Source organism: Chinchilla lanigera, unplaced genomic scaffold, assembly GCF_000276665.1.
Source record: "Chinchilla lanigera isolate Chin_1 unplaced genomic scaffold, ChiLan1.0 scaffold00058, whole genome shotgun sequence".
Classification (NCBI taxonomy): domain Eukaryota; kingdom Metazoa; phylum Chordata; class Mammalia; order Rodentia; family Chinchillidae; genus Chinchilla; species Chinchilla lanigera.
Window position 1 is genome coordinate 15,432,653 of NW_004955459.1, and position 24,537 is coordinate 15,457,189.

The following is a 24,537-nucleotide window of genomic DNA, read 5'->3' on the forward strand; positions in this document are numbered from 1 at the left end:
AGCCTGAACTACATAATGAGACCCTCTCTTAAAGAATCAGTCAATCAAAGTACAAGGTGAATCAGAAAGTAAGCTCCTAAATCCTCATAATTTAGACAAGACACACAAATATATACATACCAGTTAATTCTCTTAAGTTTTAGAGCACAATAAATTATAAGATTAAAAACCTGTCATTTTGCATTAAGTGATTTCTACAGTAGGTGATCCATAGAAAGTGGATAGGTGAACCTCAAAGACAGTTGTTCGATGTAGTTTTTTCTAGTGTTGAGCTCACAAGACTAAGAAACAAACTTTCAAAAGTTCCAGTTAAGGAAACTCCTTGTAGTCTTTAGTGTAAAAGCTGATGTTTTCTAATAATAGTTATAAATTTAGAAAATTGGAATAATTTATTAATTTCTACCTCTTTTTTCTACATTTAGGTTTTGTAGGTCTGTTTAACCTGCTACTCTTGTGGCCAGGTTTCTTTTTACTTCATTATACTGGATTTGAGGACTTCGAGTTTCCTAATAAAGTAGTGTTAATGTGCATTATCGTTAATGGCCTTATTGGAACCGTTCTTTCAGAGTTCCTGTGGTTGTGGTATGTACTATTTATTCTCCTGTGACATATTAGTTATCAGTGTCTTGACTTCCCGGTCATTTAAGTGAGATGTGAGATGTATGACATGTATACATATCTTTTCTGACTTGTGCGGGCCCCTCCCTTCATGCACATACTTGGCTACACTAACTCCTTTAGAGCAGGGACTTTGTATTTAACTTCCCTGTATCCATTGTGAAGAGTAGTGTCTTACCCAGTGCTCAGAAATACTAAGTGAATACAAAGGCACAAACAAACAATATGAAGTTCTAAACTTGTAGAAGTGTTCTAGAAAGGAGAGTACTTTGTCAGTGAAAGTAGTCATTGTATAATGGCCATCCAAACTTGAGATGTGTGTGCCAACATTAACTTACGAATTCTAAATGAGAAGCTAGGCTATGTTGTTTACTTCAGAGGCTTTGGCTGTTCCTATACTTTTTCATTCTGTTGGTTTTCAGGACCAGAAATGTAAATCATAAACTGATCAGTTTGAGATGTTAACATATTTTGATACTATTGTTGAATATATTGGCTGTGATAAGCTTAAAATAAGTTTGGACACAATATCATGTATGGAGTTTTTGAGAGAGACCTTTTGAATACAGAGCTTTATGCTTTTTGCTTTTTTGTCTAATAGGAATTTTGAAAAAAATACAGATTATACTTAAATTAACAGGTGAATTTTATTACATACGAAAGGAGACTACAAAGTAGTTTTCCCTCACAAAAGACTGCAGCGCAGATAGCTCTTTCCACGCCGTCAGCACGCTGCCTTCTCCCCCACTGCCCGATTCAGGAAATCTGTTTTCTTGATAATCCTCCCCACAGGCCTTTGTGTAATATTACAGACTAGTTTACGTGCTCCTTTGCTATTGTAAAACTTTTTAATATCAGAGTTTATTTACTCAGTTCTCTTTTACACCTTTCATTGCATGCATTTCAGGTGCTCTGTAGTTCTTAACCTGAAAATTAATTGATAACAAAATGATTCAACCATTAGTAGTAATTAGGGAAACGCTTTATTAAGTCAAACAAGTTTTTAATGCTGTTGGGTTTCATATTATAGTTCTTTGCATGATAAATATCCAAAAATGTGCTGAATTTTAAAAGGTGATAACTTATTTTTCTGTTATATACTGTAATTGTTCTTTGTAAATGGCTTATCGATCTCTTACTTGGTATATTTTTTTTCAACTACACAAAATTTTATGCAGATATTTTAGAATTTGGTGCAACATTGGTAATTCGTGTAAAAAGAAAATAAAGAGCTTAGCTTTTGGTTAGGACAATTGTTAGATAAATGAAAAACAGAAAAATAGTCTTCAAAGTACTCAGTTCTTTCTTTCTATGCCAAGCAAAGACAATAACACTATTTAATTTTCTTCATAATGATATTTTTTGCTTGGTTACAGTCACATGTTGGCTTATCACTTTCTTAAAATCTATCTGTAAGGTATTATTCTGTAATCTTAATACTGCTGTTTTTTTTTATTAATCAAGTGTTTTAAACAATTTTATATTAATGAAATATAAAGTAAATATTCAAAGTTGGATAATATCTGTAGTCAGAACTCAAAAATAGCATAAAGTACTTGAATTTTCTGTACTTATTTATACTTACATTATTTGAAGATAAACTTTGGAATTGTTTTAATGACATTATTTTTTGAGCCTCAGTCCATCCTAAACTTATTTGTCTTTCTGATCTCTCAAGCCTATAGTATGGGAGAGAAAATCTTTGTTGAATTATATTTTAAATACAGAAATTTTTTTTTCAGGGGCTGCTTTCTTACCTCATCATTGATAGGCACCCTTGCACTGAGCCTTACGATACCTCTGTCCATAATAGCTGATATGTGTATGCAAAAGGTAAGGCACCTATTTATTAGGTATTTTAGGTATGATATTAGAACAGACCATTAATGAAAGTTAAGGGATAGGTCTAACGTATAACAAATGCAGACATGAATACTACTTTGGTACCTTTCTTCCTAAGATGCTTAACTACACAGAAATGTCAGAAAAATACCAAAGCAAAGCATTGTTAGCCTTTTATTTTTTTCTGAATTTCTAGGTTAAAGACAGTATCTTTATATGTAATAGTGTAGTTTCAAATTAATTGTGTTTTCAATGTCAGCGGTGTGGAGCAGGAGGTACACTTTATCACATCTCTGAGTTCACTCTGGAGGTGTTGAACTTCCTGAACATTAGGACAGTGCTCTAGAAACGAGCAGCTCATGAACAGTGTGGTTCTCAGTGAGCACTCGTCTCAGGAGACAGTGGTGCTTCCCTTTCCTATGGAGTCTTGCTCTGGATGCAGGGATTCTGATGATAAATACTGGCAGTGATGACGTCACAGGAAAGAGGTGTCTTCTGCTACCAGCCTTGAAGGGTACCCGCCTTGGGTAGCAGGAGGAAAGACATGTGCCTTTGCGTAATGCTGAAAGACAGAGGAGAGCCGCTTACGGAGTCAGTATTTGTAAGCTTCAAGTAATAACTGTGTGTGTGTGTGTGTGTGTGTGTGTGTTGATTGAATATAAGTAGAAGAGAGAACACTTGAAGGCCAAAGACATTTATAACCTTTACAGGTAATAATCTAATTTTTAAAAACTATTTTTTTTAGGTAGTTGTGCAGTTTAGGGGATAAAGGCAGCATAATCTCAGTGATGTGTATTCTCATTATTAGAAAAAATTCTGTGCTGATATTTCGAGCTTATTAAATAGTCTGGCAAATATTCCAAGAAAAGTTAGTTTACCGATAATTTGACAACTAAATGAAGGCTTTTTAGTTTCTCTTAGTAACTACTCTTACCTGGGTGTTTTTAGGTCTGCTTAGCCTCTGTGTTCGTGTGTCAAACAAATGGGGTGGGTATGTGTGTTAAAAATTGTTTGCAGTTATTCTTGTGTTATGCATTGTGAGTACCTCATAAAAGCCGTTATTCTCATGAAACCCTGTGCTGTGATTAATGGTGCCATTAAATGGAATGGTGCATGTTTTCCACAAGAGGGAGTCTTGCCTGTAAAATTTATTTTTCTTTTCTTTTTAACTCAGAGGAAAAACAGTGTTTCTTCCCCTTTTTAAATATAGATGTTACTGTTTCCATCATTATTTTTAAAGCAAAACTTTAACTGATTAACTCTTGAAAGTTAATCAACTCAGGTTTTAAAAGTTGTTTTTGATACCTACTTGAATCTACATGGTGAAGGTTAACTACTGAAAATGAAGTGTTTTGTTTGGGTAACTTCATAGCATTTCGTTTTTAATTTTCTTGGTAACGCCGATAAATAGTGGATTAGAACATCACTTAGTGACATCAGAGAGCTGGTCCCCACTGAGGCTTGTCTTGCTGCTTGTCTGGCTAACATTCCTTAGTGGAAATATTCCTATATATCTTCATTTTACTTGGTCATTATTTCATTTTGTACTTTTTTCATTTGTAACTAGATAAATAATTCAAGCCAGTTTTGCATATCATAATCAGAATTGATTACAGGTAGTTAATAAAAAGTTTGCAAAAGGTGTACGTCAGCATTTCACTTGGTTTTAGTACTGTCTGAAGAGCTGTAACATGACACAACACAGGTGTAGCATAACATTGGTTTTAAACTGTGAGGTGTTGAAGGTGAAACTGAGATGGAGGAATCCACCTGAGAATACACAATAATCACTGACCCAGAAATGAGACATGTGGTGTGCAGGACAGTGTCGTTTTTCAGATATTCTTCCTCTTGGCGAGCTCTGCTTAAGGAATGAGATCAGTATGCCTTCTTGGCTCTCACATTTTCCAAGCAGGAAGTATTGTTGATAACTTGGGCAAGTGGAATTGTAAGTTGAAGTCCTAAATTCTTTTATTTAATAATAAGGTACTTAATAATGCGTTGCCAATGCTTACTATTATCTTCTTGGTTTTTTAACATAGTTATGCTAGCGTTCATAGATGTGAAACTTGCCTTAAAGAGAAAAGATCCCTTAATGATATTTTTTTTCTGGATATCTTATTTTTAGGTGCAGTTTTCTTGGTTATTTTTCGCAGGCGCTATCCCTGTATTTGTTTCATTCTTTATTGCAACTCTCTTGTGCCATTATAATAATTGGGATCCTGTGATGGTAGGAATCAGAAGAATTTTTGCCTTTATATGCAGAAAGCATCGAATTCAGCGGTAAGTTTAGTTTCCATACAGATTTTTACAAACCATTTGCTAAGTAAAATGAGAATTGTCTCATGCTCCCCTAACCTTTAGACATTTTGTGAGAAATTATTCAAAGATGATAATTTACCTTTGTGATATGCCAGCAAAAAATAATTTTGCTCAAATCCTTCTAGTCATAAGGTAGTTTCTTCATTGCTGCTTTTTAGAAGAAAATGCTTTGATTAATGGGTCAAACCAAATGCTTACTGTTTTTCTGTAATGAATGTAATGTAGAAAACTTACTGGTTTGAGCATAATTCCTAAGGGAATATGTTAAGATTTTCTTGGGTTTTCTTTTTAAAATTTCTTTCTTTTTAAGAGAGGGTGAGCTGGGACATAGAGGCGCACACTTGTGGTAGCAGCGCTGTGCGAGGCCGTCTCAGAGTAAACACTGAAGGAAGGGCTGGGATGTAGCTCAGCGCAAAGACCCGGGGTTAGTTCCCAGTACTACAAAATAGAGAATATAAGAGGAACATGGGCTACATTGTGGGGGATCCTGTCCTGCTCTTGCCTCCAACCTATTTAAATACTGACTTCACAGCTTGAATCAGTATAGTAGATCATTTTGAAGATTCCCTGTCAAGTCTAAGTTAGGCTTTTTCTTTTCTGTTTTGTTCCTTCAGAGCTCCAGAAGACAGTGAACAGTGTGAGAGTCTCATTCCTATGCATGGTGTTTCTCAGGAGGACGGAGCAAGTTAGCTGTTGTCCACAGCTCAGGTTTGTATGTGAGCTGCCCTCAGTGTTGAATTAGGTTCTTATTCTCATAATATTCAAAAAGAAGTTTTCATAATCCCATATTTGAGAGGCAGGACAGCCTAAGGGCAGTATAATCTCTGGAGTCAAAGTGCCTGGGTTTTCAACTCAGCTTTTTGTGTGCTGGCTGTGTGGCCATATGTAAATTTCTTAACCTCTTTATGCCTCGGTTTTCCTGATTGTGAAATGGGGCTTCAGTGAGTGGGTAGCCTCCCTTACAAGGTTGTTAGAAGTGTGAAATACTTGGGGAGTAATTTAGGGCCTGCGTCAAATTAAGTGATCAGTAAGTTTTAATGTTCATTTTTATTGCTAAGGATCATCCTTTATTAATGATACACTCTAGAAAAGTATTTTCCTCTATTACAAAGACAAAAATGTAATCGTTTAGTGTATAATCAGTGTTTTAGGAACTCATACAGTGTGAGTCCTAATTCTGTAACTGCTTTTTCTTTTCTTTTTTTTTTTGGGTTTCAGTTTTTTTCTGGTACTGGGAATCGAACTCACAACCTCGCGCCTGCCAGGCAAGCGCTGTGCCGCTGAGCTAAATCCTCAGCCCCTGCTTTTTCATTTAACAATGTTTCAGGAATATTTTCTCATTTTAAAAAGTTTAAGAGATACTTTTGTGTTTTTTAAAGGACAGAAAAAGTACATGATAGTTAATGGTTTGCTGGTGAATACTTGAAATAAATCCAATGTATGTCTTTGTTAGGTATAGAACTGATTGCTCATTTAGAATAGTAGAGCAAAGTAGAAGGTAGGAGAACCTACCTTCTACCAAAGAGCAAGGTAGAACCTCTCAGTGGCATCCCCCGCCCCTCTGAGTTTTTAATGTAGTTGTTACTGCCATGATGTTACATATGCACATAGTGTGAGTTCTGCTTCTACCAGATTTGTTGTACAAGGTATGTTTCTCCAACCCACTCTCCCATGTCCTTTTCCCACTCTGAGGAAATCATTTTAAACTCTTAGGTGATTCTTTCAGTATTTATGTCCCTGTATCTTTACATACTGTGTTTATATTTCTGTTTCTTCATTTCTCCATTTTAGGTATCCTCATTGACTTTTCACTAATGCGGGTGAGGGTCTCTGTTCCTACCCCGTGGATGAGTCTGCCTCTCCATCCTGTATCTTTCCTACCACCCCCTCCTCTCCATATAGTTATTTGCATAATTTCAGATGGATTTATATTTATTTTTATTTTTATGGCTAAATAAATGTTAATTGCTGAGCCATGTAGAATACTACCTGGTGTTTTCCCAGTCCAGAGACCATATATATAATATATATGACATATGTATTTCAATGTTGAGATCAAATTAAGTGGTTAGCTTCAATGTTGACTTTATAGGGAAATTTAATTCGGTTCTTTTCCAGTCCAGTTTTCAACCAGAATCATGGAAAGAAATGAGTTCTTGAACTGAGGTACCACTGTAATTTGCTTTTAAAAGTATAAAGTATAGAATATTAAAACTATGAAAATTTAATCTAATATCTATTTTTTTGTTCTGCTTTGTTTTTAGCCTGATGATGGAATATTATACAGCGAAGAGACAATCTCTGACAAGTTTTTGTAGAAAAATGTTTCAGTGCCTAGTCTGAAAAATAACAGTTTCAGTTCTTTGAAACTCTAAAAATATTTTTTCCTCATGTCTTTTCTTCATTTTCATAATGAAGTACTTTGCTATGTAGCTGTGTACATATCACTACAATTATAGGATGTTCCAGACCACAGTCCATCTAAAGGACTACCCTGCCTTACGTATCTGAAGAACTTGAGTTGAAGAAATCATTTGACTAATCAAGGAATAAAATCCTATTGTTCTGAAGGCTTTATTTTCACATATTTGTTGAATGCTGGACTGTATTATAAAAATGTTTTCAAGAAATCCTTTGAGTATGTAGATCAGTGTTTCTGACAGGTAAAATGCTTAGCATAAGCAACTGGTAATAGGCACAGATTATATTTTTGAGTTTTGTAGACTATCACAAATTAACTACACAGAAAAAGTGTTTATGTAACAGATATGTTCATGCAAATTTGGTGAAACTTTAAAGAGAATAAATATTTGAGAAAAGATCTGGTACACTTATACTACATGTACCATATTCTTTTATAGCATTAGGTGCCTTGTACTTTAAAAATGTGACGAACGTGGCAAATTTTGAAGGGGAAGTATTATGAAATGAAAAAGTATGTATTTCTAATGGCTGTATTGCTAAATTTAATTGATAAAACTCTGTTTAATTTAGAGTTTTAAAGAATATTCTATCTTCAATTAAGAAATTTTCATAATGGAATGGTTAAATTGAAGTTATAGAGTATTATTAAAATAAAATGTTTATATGTGTGTTTGTGTATCATAGATGTATCAAGTGATTTCACACTGTATAGTTTACCAAATTACATTAGAACTGGAAGCTTTTTTAAATAACCTGTTTTCCTAAGTAAATTTTTAGCAGATAAAACATCAAAAAAGAAAGCCAAGGAGCAATTCTACCCTTAAACTTACATGTGAGTTTTTCTTCTTCCAAGATTAAATTAAGTACACGATATTCCTAATCGCAGCTCTTACACATAGGTCTTACATGCACTGCCCATCTGTTCCTGGGCTCCGCTTGCTGTCAGGGAGCAGATGTGTCAGGATTCACAGGCTTGTGATTACTCAGAACCCATTCCCTTTTCAAGTTTTGTCAGAGTAGTTTAGCTCTCATTACAATTTTTTAACGAATCTGATTTTTACATGTTCTCTTCGCAGAGACCCACTTCTGTTTATCCTATTCACATCCTTAAAGTTGCTTTCCTGTTACCCTGCGTCTGAAATGAAGTTTAGCCATCTTTCTGCGTGGTCCTGAGAACTTCTCTTCTATGTTATATTAATTGAAAAGATCATGGTAGTATTAGCTCAGCGGCAAAGCGCCTGCCTGGCAAGTGCAAGGTCGTGAGTTCGGTTCCCAGTACCGGAGAAAAACCAAAAAAAAAAAAGATTGTGGTAGTAAACTTAAAAACAGACAGGTGCCATCAATAATTCCTAACCTAAAAATGATGTTGATTTTGTTATACTTTGACCTATTTAGCTTGACAGGATAAAGGCATGTAAGACATACGGACTTTTAAGGAATTTTCTTTTATCAAGAACTTACTGAAATAACATTTCAGTTACTCAGAGACTAATTTTGGTTGAAGCGTCTTCTTTTTGCCATTTAACAGCTTACGAAGATCTATTTACAGAGCAAAATAGTTGAGGCAAAGGAGCTAAAACTGAAATTTTAAATAATTTTTTAAATATGGTAGCAAAGACATTGAACTTAGGGTTTTTTGTTCACGTGCACTATTCTCACATCACACAGGTCGTGTTGTTACTTAGGATTCTAGAACTGGTTAGTAAGTCTTTGTTAATTTACTGGACAGGTATTCAGAGGGACTGCTTGCACTCGACTGCTGCTTTTTATTCAAAGAACTGTTCAGAAGGGAGTGCCACTAAACTGGTTAACTGAGAGTGTGAATTACTGCTGTTATCTTCTCTCTCAAGATTTATTTATCTGGATGATGGTTGTATCCAAATACCGTAGGCTGGAAAGTGAGCAGTTGAAGACCCCCTTCCTGCGTATTTGTATCTAAGGGTTCAGCCTCTCAAGAAGCAAAGTAGTGCAAGCCCAGTGCCCTGCTGCATGTGTGTAATCCCAGCTACGCAGGAAGCTGAGGCAAAAAGATCCCTTGAGCTCGAGAGTTTGGAGACAGTCCGGGCAGCAGAAAGAGACCCTGTCTCTTGAATACACAAAAGTGCTGGCCCGATTTCCTCCCGGGGATTATCTGAGAGTAAGCAGTCAGGCCGGGGTCCCAGTGGCCATGTTGCTTTGGGTATGCTGGGGAGAAGTCACACTCCGGCAGCTGCTCTTGTCCTTCCTCTTTTAGAAGGATATTGGCCTCTGGCTATATTTTTCTGACTCTAAAAATACCTAGGGGTTTCTGATACCTTATTTTCAGTCTCCTACTTTCTTCCCATAAATAATTTAAATCCCATTATTGTATAATATTTCAAATTATGACCTTGATTGAAGGAAGTCTGTTGTGTCACAAAGACTTGCCCTTAACTGATCATCAGAATCTCGAGCACAGGGAAACTGAAAAGTGGGGCAGCTTTATAGGTGCTTCGGTGAGTGCTTTCTGGTGCTTAGGAAGGCTATTAGGTGTGTGTGATACACCTGCATTTATTCCTTTAACTACATTCCCTTAAATACATTTTTTACTGATATTTTGGCTTCTTTGATCCCACTTGCTTAATTCCTTACAATAAAATTTTTTCCCTGACATTTGACAAATAAAGTTAATTGTTTTGTGGATGAATCTCTGTAAGGGAGCTCTCACGGTTAAATGTGAATGTTCTGAAAGGCACACAGTCTTGTTTCAGGAAGATCGCTGGTGCGCACTTTAAAATCAGTCAGGCAGAGCCAGCTTGGGGTTGGAAGGTCTGACTCCTCTGGAAACCAGGTTTTCGCAGAAGGCCAGTAGCACTAATCCTCGGTCTGCTAGTTGAAGAGGTAAAATGTCTTTAAAGAGAGATAAAGAAGGAATTAATTAAAACAGTATTTTTCCACAACCTTATTAGCAAATAAATGAAGTAGTATTTTCAGTTTAGGCAGTTCTAGTTACAATTCTGCTACATTTCTCCCTGCTCTCCTTTTTTAATAGTCTTTTTTTACTAAATATTTCAGAAAGAATTTACAGAAATAGGAGATGAATATTATCTGACATTTACAGACTTACATTGGTAAAATAAATACTGTATGCTATCTTTAAAACTGTGATACTACGTTTGTGAGATGCTTAGCTTAAAGAAATAGAAATTGAATTTACTTTTCTTTAAGACATGCTCTTGCTATGTAGTTCACCAGGCTGACTTTGAACTCGCAGTGATCCCTCTGCCTCAGTTTCCCGAGTGCTGGGGTTACAGGTGTGCATCACCACACCAGTTTAGAGTTTTACTTTAATATGTCTTTATGTTCTCAGAATTCCATTTAGATAAGTTGAGGTAGATTTTTTACATTGATAGGGAATTTTTAGATACCATGTCTTATAGTATGTCTTACTTGCCTATACAAGAATTAATAGCGTAAGTGCACTGTATATGCACAATTTTCCTTTACCATCTCAAGAACCTTTAATAAATGGGATAGAAGAGTTCACTATAAATTAGAAGCAATTAATAATGTTACACATTTGCCATTATTTTAATAGGAAGCTTTTTGGTTTTGTTTAGGAATAACGATTGCCTGGAAGTAGAAATGTTTACCTTTAACTCTTCCTTGATTACCTGTTTTCATCCTGAGTTTTTGATTATCTCAAAATTTGTGGTTTATATATCTTAAAAACTAAACATTTTAGGGCTGGAGATATAGCTCAGTGGCATAAGCACCTACCTGGCAAGCACAAGGTCCTGAGTTCAAGTCCCAGTACCAGCCCCCCCAAAACTAAACATTTTAGTATCAGTACGTTTAAAAATTATTTTCTATAAAATTTCCTATATTTGGTATGTATTGACTCTTAGAATGTCAAATAATGCATAACTGACATGTATTTAAAGGAAAACTGCATATGCAAAGTAATTAGTACTCTCCCGTGAGGCACACTTGCCAAGACGGTCATGTGAAGTGGTAGCATCTCCAGTGGGAACGTTTTGAATTTATGGTGACACAAATGTGGTTTTCCTTTGGAGGTGGGATTTGGGGTAGAGAAGAAATTCAAATGAAGGCAACATTTCCTTCACAGTATTTTGAGTTTGGAAGAGGAAAACTCCCAAATCGGAACTTCGGACAAGTCACATCATGAAATTTTCAGTTTTTGATATAACTTCAAACGCAGTTCTTAAGAGCCAGCTACTTTTATTAACTTAGGTCCTTGAATGCTAAGCATTCAGTGTTTGCTTGGTCCTCTTGTGCCTCGCGTTAATCATGGTGAGCAGTAACGAGGTCAGTCGTGTGAGAGCGTCTGTTCATTTCAGTAGGTCCTTGCAAGGCAAGCAGAACGTTTACTTGAAGAGTCTTAGACATTAGGTAAAAAACAGTCTCTAGATTTTTACTGCCTTTGCTTCCTTGGCATAGCTTTTACATTTTTTTTCTTATGAGGAAAAACCAGTGACAGTCATCATGTCAGTAACATCCAAGTTTTTACTTAGGGTAGCATTGACTTTTCTAGAGTAAAGTATAATACACTAAATACCTTTGACTGCTGAAGTAATGTGTAAAATTGCACAGGTACTCCTCAGATTACATCCTAAATGCCTATCATATTAAAAGTATTCAAAGTTGAAAATGTATTTAATACACCTACAGAATATGGTAGCCTAGTAACACAGTACACTGTAGGGTGTGAATTAATCCCTGCGATTGTCTGCTGAATGAGGGCTGCAGCTCTCTGCTGCTGTCCAGCATTGAGAGTGTTGTGATGCATATTGCTAGCCAGGAAAAGATGAAAATTCGAAATCAGAAGTGTATCACTTTTTCACCATCATAAAGTCAAAAAATTCTTTCGTCAAACGATTCTGTTTCCAAGGGACCCAGAAATGTTGCTGAGGACAGACCATATTTCAGTATCATGCTCCGAGTAAAGCTGCAAAGACAGTGTGTGGCAGCGCACTGACTTTTCAAAGCTGGACCGCAGCAGCCTGCCACTGGGTGGGCTGCAGGGCACAGCACAGTGGCCCTGCTGTGGAGTGTCATGGGATAAGGAGTCCCGGGAATCTGCATTTCTGACAGCTGTCCAGGTAATGCTGTGTGTTCCAGGATCACACTGAATTACTACCCTGAGGAAGAGTATTAACTTTGGGTGCTGTCGTGCACATCTGTAATCCCAGCACGGGAGGCTGAGGCAGGAGGGTCACTGCAAGTTCTAAGCCAGCCGGGGCTAGTAAATCAAAGCTAAAATTATCAGGTATCAGTATACTGTGAGTCATATATAAGGCAAGAGTGCATTGTTCTGGTCAACTTGCAGCATTTTAATTTTATCTGATAGCTCTATACTGAGCAATCAGCAGCTATGTGCAGGCGCTCCCAGGAATAGTGCTAGAGAAATCCAGTCAACTAAATTCCCAGACCCAGGAGGCCGGAGGTAATGAATACTTTAGAAAGGTGAAATGTTCATGAAAAATTAAGGAAATAGTGTATGAGATATGTGTTTTCTTGGTTGTAATTTAATGCAAATTTTTGCCACAATTGTGTTATAAAATGATCCTTTTGTTCATCTACTTAATAAAATGAACTTTTCAGATCCTGGAGTCTTTAAAATTTAAACTCAATTATAAAATTAATGCTAGTTACTACTGATGTTGCTAGTTATGATTTAGGGCCAAACCTACCCCAGTGTGGGATACAATTTAAGCTTTATGGTATATAATTTGGAAAATACTACTTCATAGCTAAATATAAAATATGCATGAATTATTTTAATGCATTCATGCAAAATCATTTCTCTGTCCTATTTATAGGGTTTGTGTGTGTGTTTGAGACAGGATCTCTCTGTGTAGTAGTCCAGGCTGGCCTCAAACTTGCAGTGATCCTCCTGCCTCAGCCCTTGAAACACTGGGATTACCAGTGTGTGGCACCATGCCTGGCCTACAGTATTTTCTGTTTTAGTAAGAACGTATAAAATTTAAGGTCTGTCTTTGTGCAAGCAAGTATTTGATTTTGAAAGTTTCCATTTATTAAAATGTTTCCATTCATTCATTCTTTCATGTTTCAATCTCTAAGATGCCGCAGGTGTGTGATAGAATACACATATGTAGTTTTCTGTAGAGTGCATCAGCCTTACCAGACCAAAATTTGAGCCCAGTGAGTTGCATTTATGTATGTTTTGCTCTAAAGACAACGTATAAAAATGAAACTGGATCAGTTACTCCTGGGAGAGTTCCATGTAGGAGATCTACATCCCATCTCATAATAAAGCCCTCCCAGTGAGCTTTTCCTGCAGAGTTGGAATAGCTCACCATTTTGATGAGTGTGATAGCAGTTAGGTTTCCACCAAGAAAACAAAAAGTACTTACGAGTATTTTAAACATAGGGAATTTGAAATAAAACTGATGACAAAGTATTCAGAGAGCTGAAAGAAGAAGACGGCGGGAACACAATTAGCAACAGTAGGAAGCAGGCCAATGCTGTCCCTGCGCTGGCGGGGCAGAGGGAGGAAGTGTTCACAAAACCCAAGGCCAAGGTCGCAGGGAGGAAGCAGCACCCTGGCAGGGAGAGCGAGAGCCTCAAGGTGCAGCCCGAGGGAAAGGAGAAGGAATTCTTGCAGCTTCTCTTCGACCATTGGCAGTGATACGGGAGATGGCGGGTGGTAAAGCTGGCTGGGGGAAAATGCGCAGGATCTGTCAGTTACAAGATGCGGGGCGACTGGAGGATGCTGTATGTAGAACTTACCCAGAGCTCCCAAGGGGTGTGGGCGTCATAAAAGAAGAGCGGCCGTCGTGGAAAGATGCCATCCTGGGTGAGTTTCCACAACAGTCCATGCTCCGTTTCTCAGATGCAGCGTGTACTTCTATTTTTGCTTTTACCTTCTTTTTTGCTTTGGCCCAATTCACCGCATGCTTTTTAAACAGACTTTTTGGCAATGTTACTGGCTTGTCTCCTCTGATTCTTTGTTCAAGGCAAAAAGGGCCTGGCATACTTTTGAGTGGCAAGCATTTCTAAGGAGATTATAAGAGCACGACCTGTCTAGAGGCACGGTGGCATGTGGGACGTGCTGCCTGCAGGTGTCAACTGCCTTGAGTTCGAGAACAGAGGAAGGTCTCAGGTCAAGCAGGCCCAGACCTAGCTGGCTTGTCTCAGAAACCGTATCGTAGGGACGCTTGCAAACAAGGTGAGAATCACACTTGCGACGGCGTCACAATGTGTGAAGTATCCCGGAACGAAGGCTGGTTTTGTGCATCTCGGGTGCACCAAAAGCAGAAACGGGAAGTGTCCTCTCCTGGAGTCTTCATGTCTCATCTCCATCCCGCCTGTGCTGCCTCCCCGTCCCTTTTCCTCTTCCCCACGCGTGAAATAGAGAGACATACCAGGGGCGGTATGGCTTCTTTAAAACCAAATACACAACATGAAAATACCTTCTGGTGGTTGAAAAGAGGAAGGAATGCATGCAGGGCAACGTATTCACAAAACTGCTGGGAATGAGGAAGTAATTTCTTGATTCCTTTCTGTAAAAAGTCGTCTAAGAAAAGTTTTAAAGAGGCGTGCTTTTAAGCTTTGGCTCTTGGTATTTGAAACCTCTTTATACATTATTTTTAAAAACAGTAATCTGCCAACCCTAATCATTAGGGTTTAAAGGTAAACATTGGAAATAGCTCACTGATCATAGCATCACTGTTTCGTAGAGAACGTCTTGTGGCCCAAAGTGACCGTGTACCCCAGTTTGCTGAGGGCAGTTTCAGTTCGTGTCTGTGTCCTCCGTTGCCCCGGTGTCATCATTCTCAGTGCCCCTCCCCCTTCAGTAATGTCACAGTTTGGATGGTGAACTACATGGCTGCCCTAATGCACCCTGTTTCAGACCACTAACAGAACTTGTCTCCCTGCGTAGTCAGGCTAGCCTTGAACTCATGGCCCAGGCTGGCCCGACACTCCTGGCGATCCTCCTGCCTCCACCGCCCCGCGCTGGGGTGACAGACATGCACTACCGTGCCTGACCAGAATTCATGTTTTCTGATTCTCCATCTGGTGTCCTTATACTGGTCTTGTGGGCTTCTAAGAGGAAGAAAAGGGCCAACAGTTCATCCTGAGCCTCTGGATTAGGATGAGAGAGTCCTACCTTGGAACCGTTTTCCTCCTGCAGTGGACTTTCACAGGTGCTAGACTGCTCCCTGGAGGACATGAAGGCCAAGTTAATCTCGCTGGCTCCACTGGCCCAGGTCTTCCCTCTGCAGGACAAGAATCAATTATTATTATTATCAAAAAGCAAAAGTTAACAAGAAACAATTTAAATTGGCTTTAAGGAGAAACATACAGAATTTTATCAAGCCATACAGACCCACATCATCCCAAAAGCTAAGGGGACCTAAAACATACATTTACTACTTTCACAAAGATTCAGGAAATGCCTTAGCAGGCAAGTTGTGCATTCAAACAAAAATAACAGATCAAGCTGGACATGCCCCTATGTGTTTGTAATTCTAGCACTCTGGGAGGCTGACGCAGGAGGATTGCAAGTTTGTGTCTTGTCTGGGGAGCATAATGAGACCTTGTTTCAAAATAAAACAAAATTTTACAAGGGCTAAGGATACAAAGGCCTCATTGTATCCTAGTTCAATCCCCAGTACCACACACACCCTCATGAAAGTAGGTCACTGTACTTATCATGTTTTTGTTAAAATGAATGGACACCTATTAGACCAACTTTACCTATCTCACAACGTTTCAGAATGCAGATGACAAGTCCTTGAAATATCAAGTCACATATCCTTGGATAATGTTGATAAACCCAACCCTCTTATTGTGGATGTAGCTATGTGTCTTATTACTTGAGTGTTCACCTCAGATAATTTTTTTTCTTGATGCTTATTTTATGTGGACAATCTAAGCACATCTGCATGGAATTGTTTCTCAGTTGAAGTCCTACTCAGTGCTGTTGTTCCACAAGATCAACTTAAAAGGGGGGCTTCAAAGCAAAAACACGGAGTCTATAGTTACATGTTCTTGTAAATATCCTTTAGCATGATATAAAATATCTAATATGCTATATACATAAAGGGTTTTTTAAGGAAGGTGAGGGTGTAAAGAGGGTTGAAGTCCAATCTGCAGTTTTATTAAAATACATATATTTTCCAGGGATATAACTCAGAGGCATAAGTGCCTTCCTGGCAAGCATACAGTCCTGAGTTTGATTCCTGGTACAAAAAAAAAAAAAAAAAAAACTGAAACCCAGGCAATACCCTTAAGGGTTTAAAATCTTACCTTCTTCTCACAGTTTTTCTTATTGTTAATTTTTTAAAAAAAGAATCTGTATATTTGATCATTTAATCCTTGCGTGATTACTAAGTATCTACCTATGCAGAGATATTTTCATTCTGCAGAATATAGTTTAGAAAATGACAAAAACTCAGGAAACTTTATGTTATTTTGGATCATTTTGAGTTTTTAGTAGAATAAATGTTTCTTTTTTTAATTTAGTGCATGTTTGCAGTGTCTAATGTTTGCCTTCTTTCTGTGGAGTTGGTACATGTATGTAACACATCTTAATTCACTTTTTCATACCTGTTTTCCTCCCTCCCCTCCCCGCTCCATTTCTTTTGACAAAGATCTATCTCCCCTTTACTTGGCACTTTACTTATAATGTGGATTTATCATATAAGAGAAACCACGCTGTTATGGCCTGTTTCTAGATGTCCCTCAAAGCCTCAGGCAGTCACAGAATTTTTCCTGAGGTGACAGTGTGTGATCGATTCATACTGCAAAGCTGGGATTAAGTGTGCTGGGATTAAGGGTGTGTGTTGGGGACAGTGAATTATAAATTGAGTCTAGGGGACATCTACACTTGTTCTTATCCTGTCTCTGGGCCAGATTGGAATGTGGAAACTCCCCACTCTTTTCTGGTCACAGCTGGAAGCCCTAATGACTGCTGTGGCACTCACAGGGCAAGATAAGACCTACTAAAGGGGATAGGGCACCTGGGGAAACTAGTTTCCTTATGACCCCCTTGTCTTTGTCCTTGTCCTCGTCCTTGCAAGAGTGCTTTGCTCCTGCTAGCCCACTGTAGTAGCTGTTACTGTTCCCGGGAACACCTACTGCCCTTCACGCATTGTCTTTGACTCAGATGTAATGAATAAATACCAAGGTCTGGGAGACTCATGGCCTTTTGTTCCTAGAGAGCAACTGGTCAGCCCAGATCCCTGCTCTGCACCCCTCTATTTTGTCTTTTGCTCTTTTTTCCCTTCCCATCATGCACTGTAACTGGGCAGAAGATTGGAATCCACTGTGGGTCTCCACTAGGTGGGTGATTGCTGGATTGGTCCACTGAATGGATTGGCACTGCCCTAATCCCGGTAGACTACATACAATATAAGGGACAGAAAGGGATTTGTCTTTTTTTCTCTCATTGCTCTTTGCTGTCTTCCACCACCATGAACTGTTGCCTCTCTGCCATGTGCCGCTTTGCCTTGGAGGCAGCCAATTATGAACTGAAACCTCCACAAACTGTAAGCTACATAAACCTTTCCCCCTTTCCCTGTGGGTGTCAGGTATTTTGTCTCAGCAATGAGAAAAGTAACTAAGACATCCGCCATATTTAAGCTTGTGTGTTTGATTTATTTCACTTAACACTATAGTTTCATGGTGCATTCATTTTCTAACAATCACTCAAGTTTATCTTCCTTCATGGCAGAGTGGTACTTTTCTGTGTGTAAATATCACATTTTCTTTATCCATTCCTCTGTCGATGGGTATAGGCTGCCTCCAAGATTTAGCTAAACTGTGCTGCTATAAACATGGATATGCATGTATCACTATAAAACAATGTCTTTTACCCTTTCAGGAAGATACCTAGAAGGGGAATAGCTGGATTTAATGCAATTTCTAGTTCTTTGAGGACTCTCCACTGATATCCATAGTGGTTGTACTAGTTTACATTCTAACAATACTGAAAATTTCTTTTTTCTCCTACAGCTTGAGATAATGAAAAAGCTGCATAAATAATATGTTCCTTTGGCACAAATGGCAGATATGAAGTGACTTTATGTCCTTTATGTACAAAACATCTTTAGCTTTAGCTTGTAGTAACACATCACATGGTATAATATTGGTAAGTAATTCAAAAATAATGTGTCCTCTCCTTTTTAAAATTAGATTCAGAAAAACCTGAAGCAACATACAGCACTGGTTAGCTTTCCAACTGTTGGACATAATACCTGACAGTCACAGCTTAAAGGAGGGAAGGTTTCATTTAGCTCATGGTTGAGGGGGATGGGGTCCATAATCAACTTGCTCCAAGGCAGGAAGATCATGGCAGAGCAAAGCTGCTTAGTTCTTAGCAGCTGGGGAGCAGACAGGGGAAAAGCAAGGAAGAGTGAAGGGAATATATATATTATCCAAAGCCGCACCTCCATGATCCACACACACATACTTGGTGTGCGCTTAACCAGTCTGCTGGGCATCTCTTAATCCAGTGACACTGACGTACATGGATTAATGGTCGCGAGCACCTTTGCAATTACTGCCGAGATGTCTCAGAGGGCACTGGGTTAATAGAAGTGGAAGGGAACAGAAGAAGCGGCAGCTGCTGGTCACTGAGAAGAAGGAATCTATTTACTGCAAGGATTTGTAAGGGCAGCACTTCGCTACTGGGATTTGGGAAGTCTGTTTTGAAATTGGAATTAAATTTTGTGGGCTAACTCATAAATGGGGAAGTACATTTTCCTAAATATAAAATATATATTAGCTAACTTGGGGCCATAATTGGAAAAATCCTTGTCCTTAGCCTATAGAGTATAACAGAAATATAGGAGCTTGCACATAAGATACAAGTACACAGAGTTTGAAGGAATTGTGCGTGGGGAGAAGCATACAGTTTAGAGTTGGAATAAAAAAGTGTGAGGGAGTAATGGGAAACAGAAAAGCCAATTATAAAGAACTTTGAATCTGTCAGCCTAAGCAGAGTTCGAAAGAAGTAGTGAAGGACTCTCCAAGTCATAGTAACACCGCAAACTTCTCCCTCCTATCTGATGCATGTCCCTTTTGTTCAGCGTGGGCCTCTGTCCACGGCATCTTTGTTCTGAGCCTGGGCTGAGGAAGCAGCCTCTATAAGGGCTGTCATCAGTTCTGGCTGAGGGAAAAGAGAACACGGCCCAGCTGTGTGAGAGCTCTCATGGTATGCTCTTGGTATGGTACTGCTTCTGTCATGCCACTGGCCAAAGCCAGTTGTGTGGCCCAGTCTACCATCCATGGAGAAGGGAAATGTCATTAGCCCTTGTGAAAGTTAAGCTTAATTGTCAACTTGATTGGCTTGGGAGCTGCCCAGGGAATTAGCAAAGTATACTTCTGAGTCCTGGAGTCATGGCCTTGGGATCTATATCTGGTTCCCTGTCTCTCCCTCTGGGAGCAGTTCCCCTGCTCCGCTTTCCAGCAGTCATGAACTGCTCTCCTCTGTCCTCCCCTTCCAACGGGATGTTCCTGGCTTGAAACCAGCTTCCCATGTCACGAACCCCTGAAACACAAGCCAAATTAAACCTTTATCCCTTTAAATTGTGGGTGTTGAGTGTTTGGAGCCAGCAACAGGAAAGCTGATAAATAGTCAGCTTATAGGAAGGGACAGCAAACACTTTGAACAATTTACTAAAAACTTTGAGAACCAGCGTGAGTTTTTGCACTTAACTTTTTAGATGATTCCAAGCCATGGCAAGTTTTGGGCAAGATTCTGTGGCTTGCACAGCTTTGTAAATAGGGAGGGGAAGATGGGCTGAAGGGAGGGGGGGATTGGGAAAAAAAGAATCAAAATATATAGGTGCAAATTGTACCCATGTATGGGTACAAATTCCCTATGATGAGTAAGATCATAATGTATATCTAACGTGTGCCAATAAACTTAACTAAGAAAGAATATCAGAGTCGTTTTTATATGACTGTGTGTGTGTGTGTATGTGTGTGTGTGCACAAGAATTCACTAGGGGTCTTGTTATACATGTAGGTGCCAGAATCACAAATGATCGCATTGAACCTGGGAATCTGCATTTTCAGTAAGCAACCAGGTGAGTAGTACATAAATGTTCCACAGGCCTCATTTTAAGAAACCCTGGATTAGCTAAAGAGTAAGGATCAAGTACGCCCAGGTGAGGTTGAGCCATGAGGCAGGACGGGCGGGCCCAGGTGTGATGTGGACGCGGTAAGTGGGCAGAGCTGGCGCGAACAATGACTCCACCGGGTACAAAGAAATAAATAGCTTTAGGAGTGGAGATTAAGAATAGCAGCGTATCTTGATCTTTCCTGAGAAGCGGGTGGCAAGTTTATCCGATGAGAGAAAGAGGTGGGAGTTACAGGAGAGGAAAAGCAATATAAACGGGAAGTTTGAGGAAATGCAACGCTTGTAGTTTTCCGGAAAGTGTTGGTAAAACTTTCCACCTCAAATTTGTTTTACCTTTAGCCAGCAGGGGGCGCTCAGGTCGCGCCTATGCTGATGATTGGGCGCGCAGACAACACCAGCTTTGGTTGAATAGGATTATTAACCCGACCTACCACGTAGTAGTATTTTGAGCGCTTCATTTATTACTTTTATAGCTGTGAACCTTCATAGAAGAAACTTTTAAGGTTTCTCTTTAATAATTAAGGCATCTAGTCTTTTTTTTGAACTGCCAATTCTTATAGTCAAAAAGAAATTAATTCCATCGAATTTATGGGACATTACCCCTTTATTGACTTCACTTGAGGCAGTGAAAAAAGATTAGGAAAGGGAGGAGAAAAGACCCAGAAAAGAGAAAAACGCGTTTGTAGCATGACTCCTAGAAGGGGGGTTGCTGTGCTCCAGGCTACGGGGGATACACGGTATTACCCGCTGGCTGGTCTCTTTCCGGAGAGATTGTGCTGATTTACTTTTGCAGCAAGAATGTTGAAAGTCTTATTTCCTACAGCTGCTAACAAACTACCCTACGCTTACACTTTTCAATATTTGCCATTTGGACAGGGGCAAATATGGAATTCTGGGGGATTTTAACTTGCCTCTCAGAGGATGGACACTTTTTCATATTTAAATCCTAGTTCAATGCGTTTTGCCTCTGGGAATTGTAAGCGCGTGGTCTTTGCCAATAGGTCTTATTGATTCCTAGGAATTCTTTTTATGAGGTCAATCAAAAGATTCAGTTAACAATAGAATAAACTGTGCTTTTCAGTAGATGTTTGCCTGATGAATGACCTTTGAGTATTGCCCTCCTGTGCCTGCTTACTTGATCCACTAATGACGTAACAGGTTGCAAAGTGTCTAAAACTACTGTTTTAAATCAGCTTGGGGCAGACCGCTGTGTGGAATCGTTTGCCTGGAGAGGGCCACGTTTCTTTCATTTTATAGTTCATTTCAATGTGGAGAAGAGCCGGGCGTTAAACGATGATGCATTAGGTAAATGTGGTGGTTGGAACACTTCACCACCGCATGGTGAGTGGTGTGCGCGGATTCGCAGCGCTTAAAATGGCGAATTTTCAGAGAGCGCTGTGGATATGCCGGACTGCGATAGATGCTCACGATTTCGTGGCCTTTTGAGTGCGGCAGGTAATCATGAAAGCTCCACCGTTACTCTCCCTCAGACTTGTGGGCTTGCATTTCTTGGTAATGAGATTATATTTGTTTTACATCAGTTTGAGATACAATTCACGTCCTATACAACTCCTCAAAGGGTATGACTCAATAGCCTTTTGTCTAATCAGAGTTGTGCAAACATCACCATAGTCAGTTTTAGAACTTTTTCACCCCCAAACAAACCCTGTGCCCTGCAACGTTGCCCCACAACTTCCAGGTGTCCCCGCTTTAAGCAACCGCAAACCTTTCAGTTGCTACAGGTTGGCCTATTCTAGACATTCTGTGCAAATGGAGCCATACAGTCGGTGGCCTTTTGTGAGTGGCTTTTTAAACTGAGCATAATGCTTTCAAGGTTCATCCACATAGTATGTGTTTGTACTTAGTTTCTCTGTATTGTGGAATAGTGTTCTATCGTACGGATTCACCGCATTTCTTTATCCACTCATCCGCTGATGGACATTTCATTGTTTCCACTTGTGGCTATTTTGAATAGTGCTGCTATGAATACTGGCGCACACCTTGTTGAGCGGAGGTATATTTGCATGTCTCTTGGGTACAGTATAGATCTGCTGTGGAACTGCTGTGTCAAATGGGAACTCTGTGTTTAATGTCTTGAGAAATCTTTCAGTGCCTTCCTGCAGTGATGTGGCAGTGTTCCACTGTCTTCACACCTCACCGACACTCACTATATTCTGGTTTTGGGGCTTGTACGTGTGTGTGTGTGTGTGTGTGTGTGTGTGCACACGTGTGTGTATGTGTGTGTGTTTATTAGTTTTCATTCTAGCATCCTAGTAGACCAAAGTGGAATCTCACTATGATTCTTTGGTTTTATTTGTATTTTTATGGCTATGGTTATGGTGGTTCATTTTATTTTTCAACTTTGACTACAGAGAGTTGATCAAACCTATCTCTGGTGTGTCTGTGAGGGGTTTCGGGAAGAACTTAGCATTTGAATTGGCAGAGTGAGTAAAGCAAAGCCCCCCCCCCCATTGTAGGGAACCTCTTCCATATGTTGAAGGCTTTCACAGAACAAAAGGTCAAGGATGGTTGAAATAGCTCCCCTTGATGTCAGCCTTCTTTATTTCTGCATTCCTGTTCTCAGGCCTTCAAACTTCACCCTCAGCTCCTGGATCTCCAGCTTGCAAATAGTTCATCGTGGGACTCAGCCACAACAATCATTTGAGCCCTTCAGTACCTCATGATATATAAACAAGCAAGAGAGCAAATGACAAATCCTATTGGTTGTTTCTCTGGAGAACACAGACTAATATCACCCTTTATGTATTTTTTTACTGTGGTAACAATACACATTACATAAAATGTATCCCTTTAACCATTTGTAGGTGTACAGTTCAGTGGCGCTAACTGCATTCATAGTCTATGCATTTGGTGGCTTTGGTTTACATTTCCCTGGTGACTAATGTGGCGCATCGTTTCCCTGTGGTTTTGGACCATCCGCATATCTTCCTTGGAGAAACGCCTCCTCAAGTTCTTTGCTTGTCCCTAGATTGAGTTGTAGTTTTGTCATTGAGTTGTAATAATTCTTTATAGATTCAGTACCTGCAGGATTTAATTTATAGAGGTGATTTACTGAGAGGTCGATGCCATTGACGGAGGAGGAGGGAGCACAGCACGACACACGGAGCGGCAGGGGGACACTGGGAGGTCATGAGGCACTGGCCTGGAGGGAAGGCCAGGAATAGCTTTTGGTGAGACTTCTGCAGGAAGGGGCAGGGACGCGGAGAGAGAAGCTTGAGCACGACTGAGTAATTCCGCCTTGTGTGGGCTGCAGTAGCGGTCTCTAGTTGCCTGGCACCTGGCCCTGGGATGACATCCTGTTTGAAAAATACCAGCTTGGAGTGTGAAAATTCACGAAGAGGGTGGGTGGCGGCACACCTGGATTGGATCAGCCGGACTGAAGGGGGAAGTAGAATTCCAGGCAGGCTGAGCTGCAGGAGAGAGGAAAACTCTTCGGCTGACAGTTCAGCCCTGTAGTTAATGGATGCCAAATACATATCTAGGATCTAACAAAACATAGAACCATACTAGACACTGAACAGAAACAGGCTGGCAAATACTGTCGACTCTATGAGTTACCTTTTTCACTTCTTTGACTGTGTTCTTTGGTACACAAAGGTCTTACATTTTGGTAAAGTTTATTTTACCTGTTTCTCCCTGTTATCGCTTGTGTTTTTGGTACCATGTCTAGAATTCCACTGCCAAATCTAAAAGTATAAAGATTTACATCTATCTATTCTTTGAAGGGTTTCATAGTTCAACTCTTAATTTTAGGACTTTGTTCCTTGAATTTTTTTGTTTTGTTCTGTTTGTGGCACTAGGGATGAAACCCAGGGCCTTTCACGTGCTGGGTAACTGAGTGCACATAATCGTGGGTTAAGTTTTGTTTGGTGTGAGGTGGGATGCCTATTCTTAAAATCTTGCATGTTATAAAGAAATAACTCTGTGAAAGACAATTCGTTAATGTGTATTACAAATATTATTGCCCTTCCCGAGTCTCTGGTAACTGTCATTTTCCTCTTTAATTTTATGAACTTGACTTACCTGGACACCACATGTGAGATCTCATGACATCTGTCTCTCTGTATATGCACATTTCTTATATATCTGTGTCTTAGTCCATTATATGTAGCAGTAACAGAATACCTAAGACTGGGAAATTAATAAAGTAAAGAGATTTATTTAGCTTATAGCTCTGGAGATAGGGAAGTTCAAGGACATGGTGCTGGCATCTTCTT

The 24,537-nt window shown here is 39.4% G+C and overlaps 1 protein-coding gene and 1 long non-coding RNA gene across 3 annotated transcripts in view; one reads left to right on the plus strand and one right to left on the minus strand.

Annotated features, from left to right (window-relative positions):
• The window catches only part of Slc35f5 (solute carrier family 35, member F5), a gene marked incomplete at its 5' end in the record, with an annotated part of 32,851 nt that extends 24,967 nt beyond the window's left edge, over nucleotides 1-7,884 (plus strand). Inside the window, 5 exon segments of the mRNA XM_013521078.1 lie at nucleotides 423-582; nucleotides 2,361-2,451; nucleotides 4,589-4,743; nucleotides 5,397-5,490; nucleotides 7,047-7,884. Coding sequence (XP_013376532.1) covers nucleotides 423-582; nucleotides 2,361-2,451; nucleotides 4,589-4,743; nucleotides 5,397-5,472 — 482 coding nt within the window.
• An 827-nt stretch (nucleotides 7,885-8,711) lies between these two features.
• On the minus strand, nucleotides 8,712-16,367 carry LOC106149986. Of its 2 annotated transcripts, none has more exons than XR_001236492.1 (2): nucleotides 13,939-16,367; nucleotides 8,712-10,074 (listed from the first exon to the last, which is right to left on the minus strand). It is a non-coding gene; the product is annotated as an uncharacterized LOC106149986 (long non-coding RNA). The 2 variants fall into 2 exon arrangements; XR_001236491.1 differs by having other exon boundaries at nucleotides 8,712-11,531.
• Nucleotides 16,368-24,537: the final 8,170 nt, after the last annotated feature.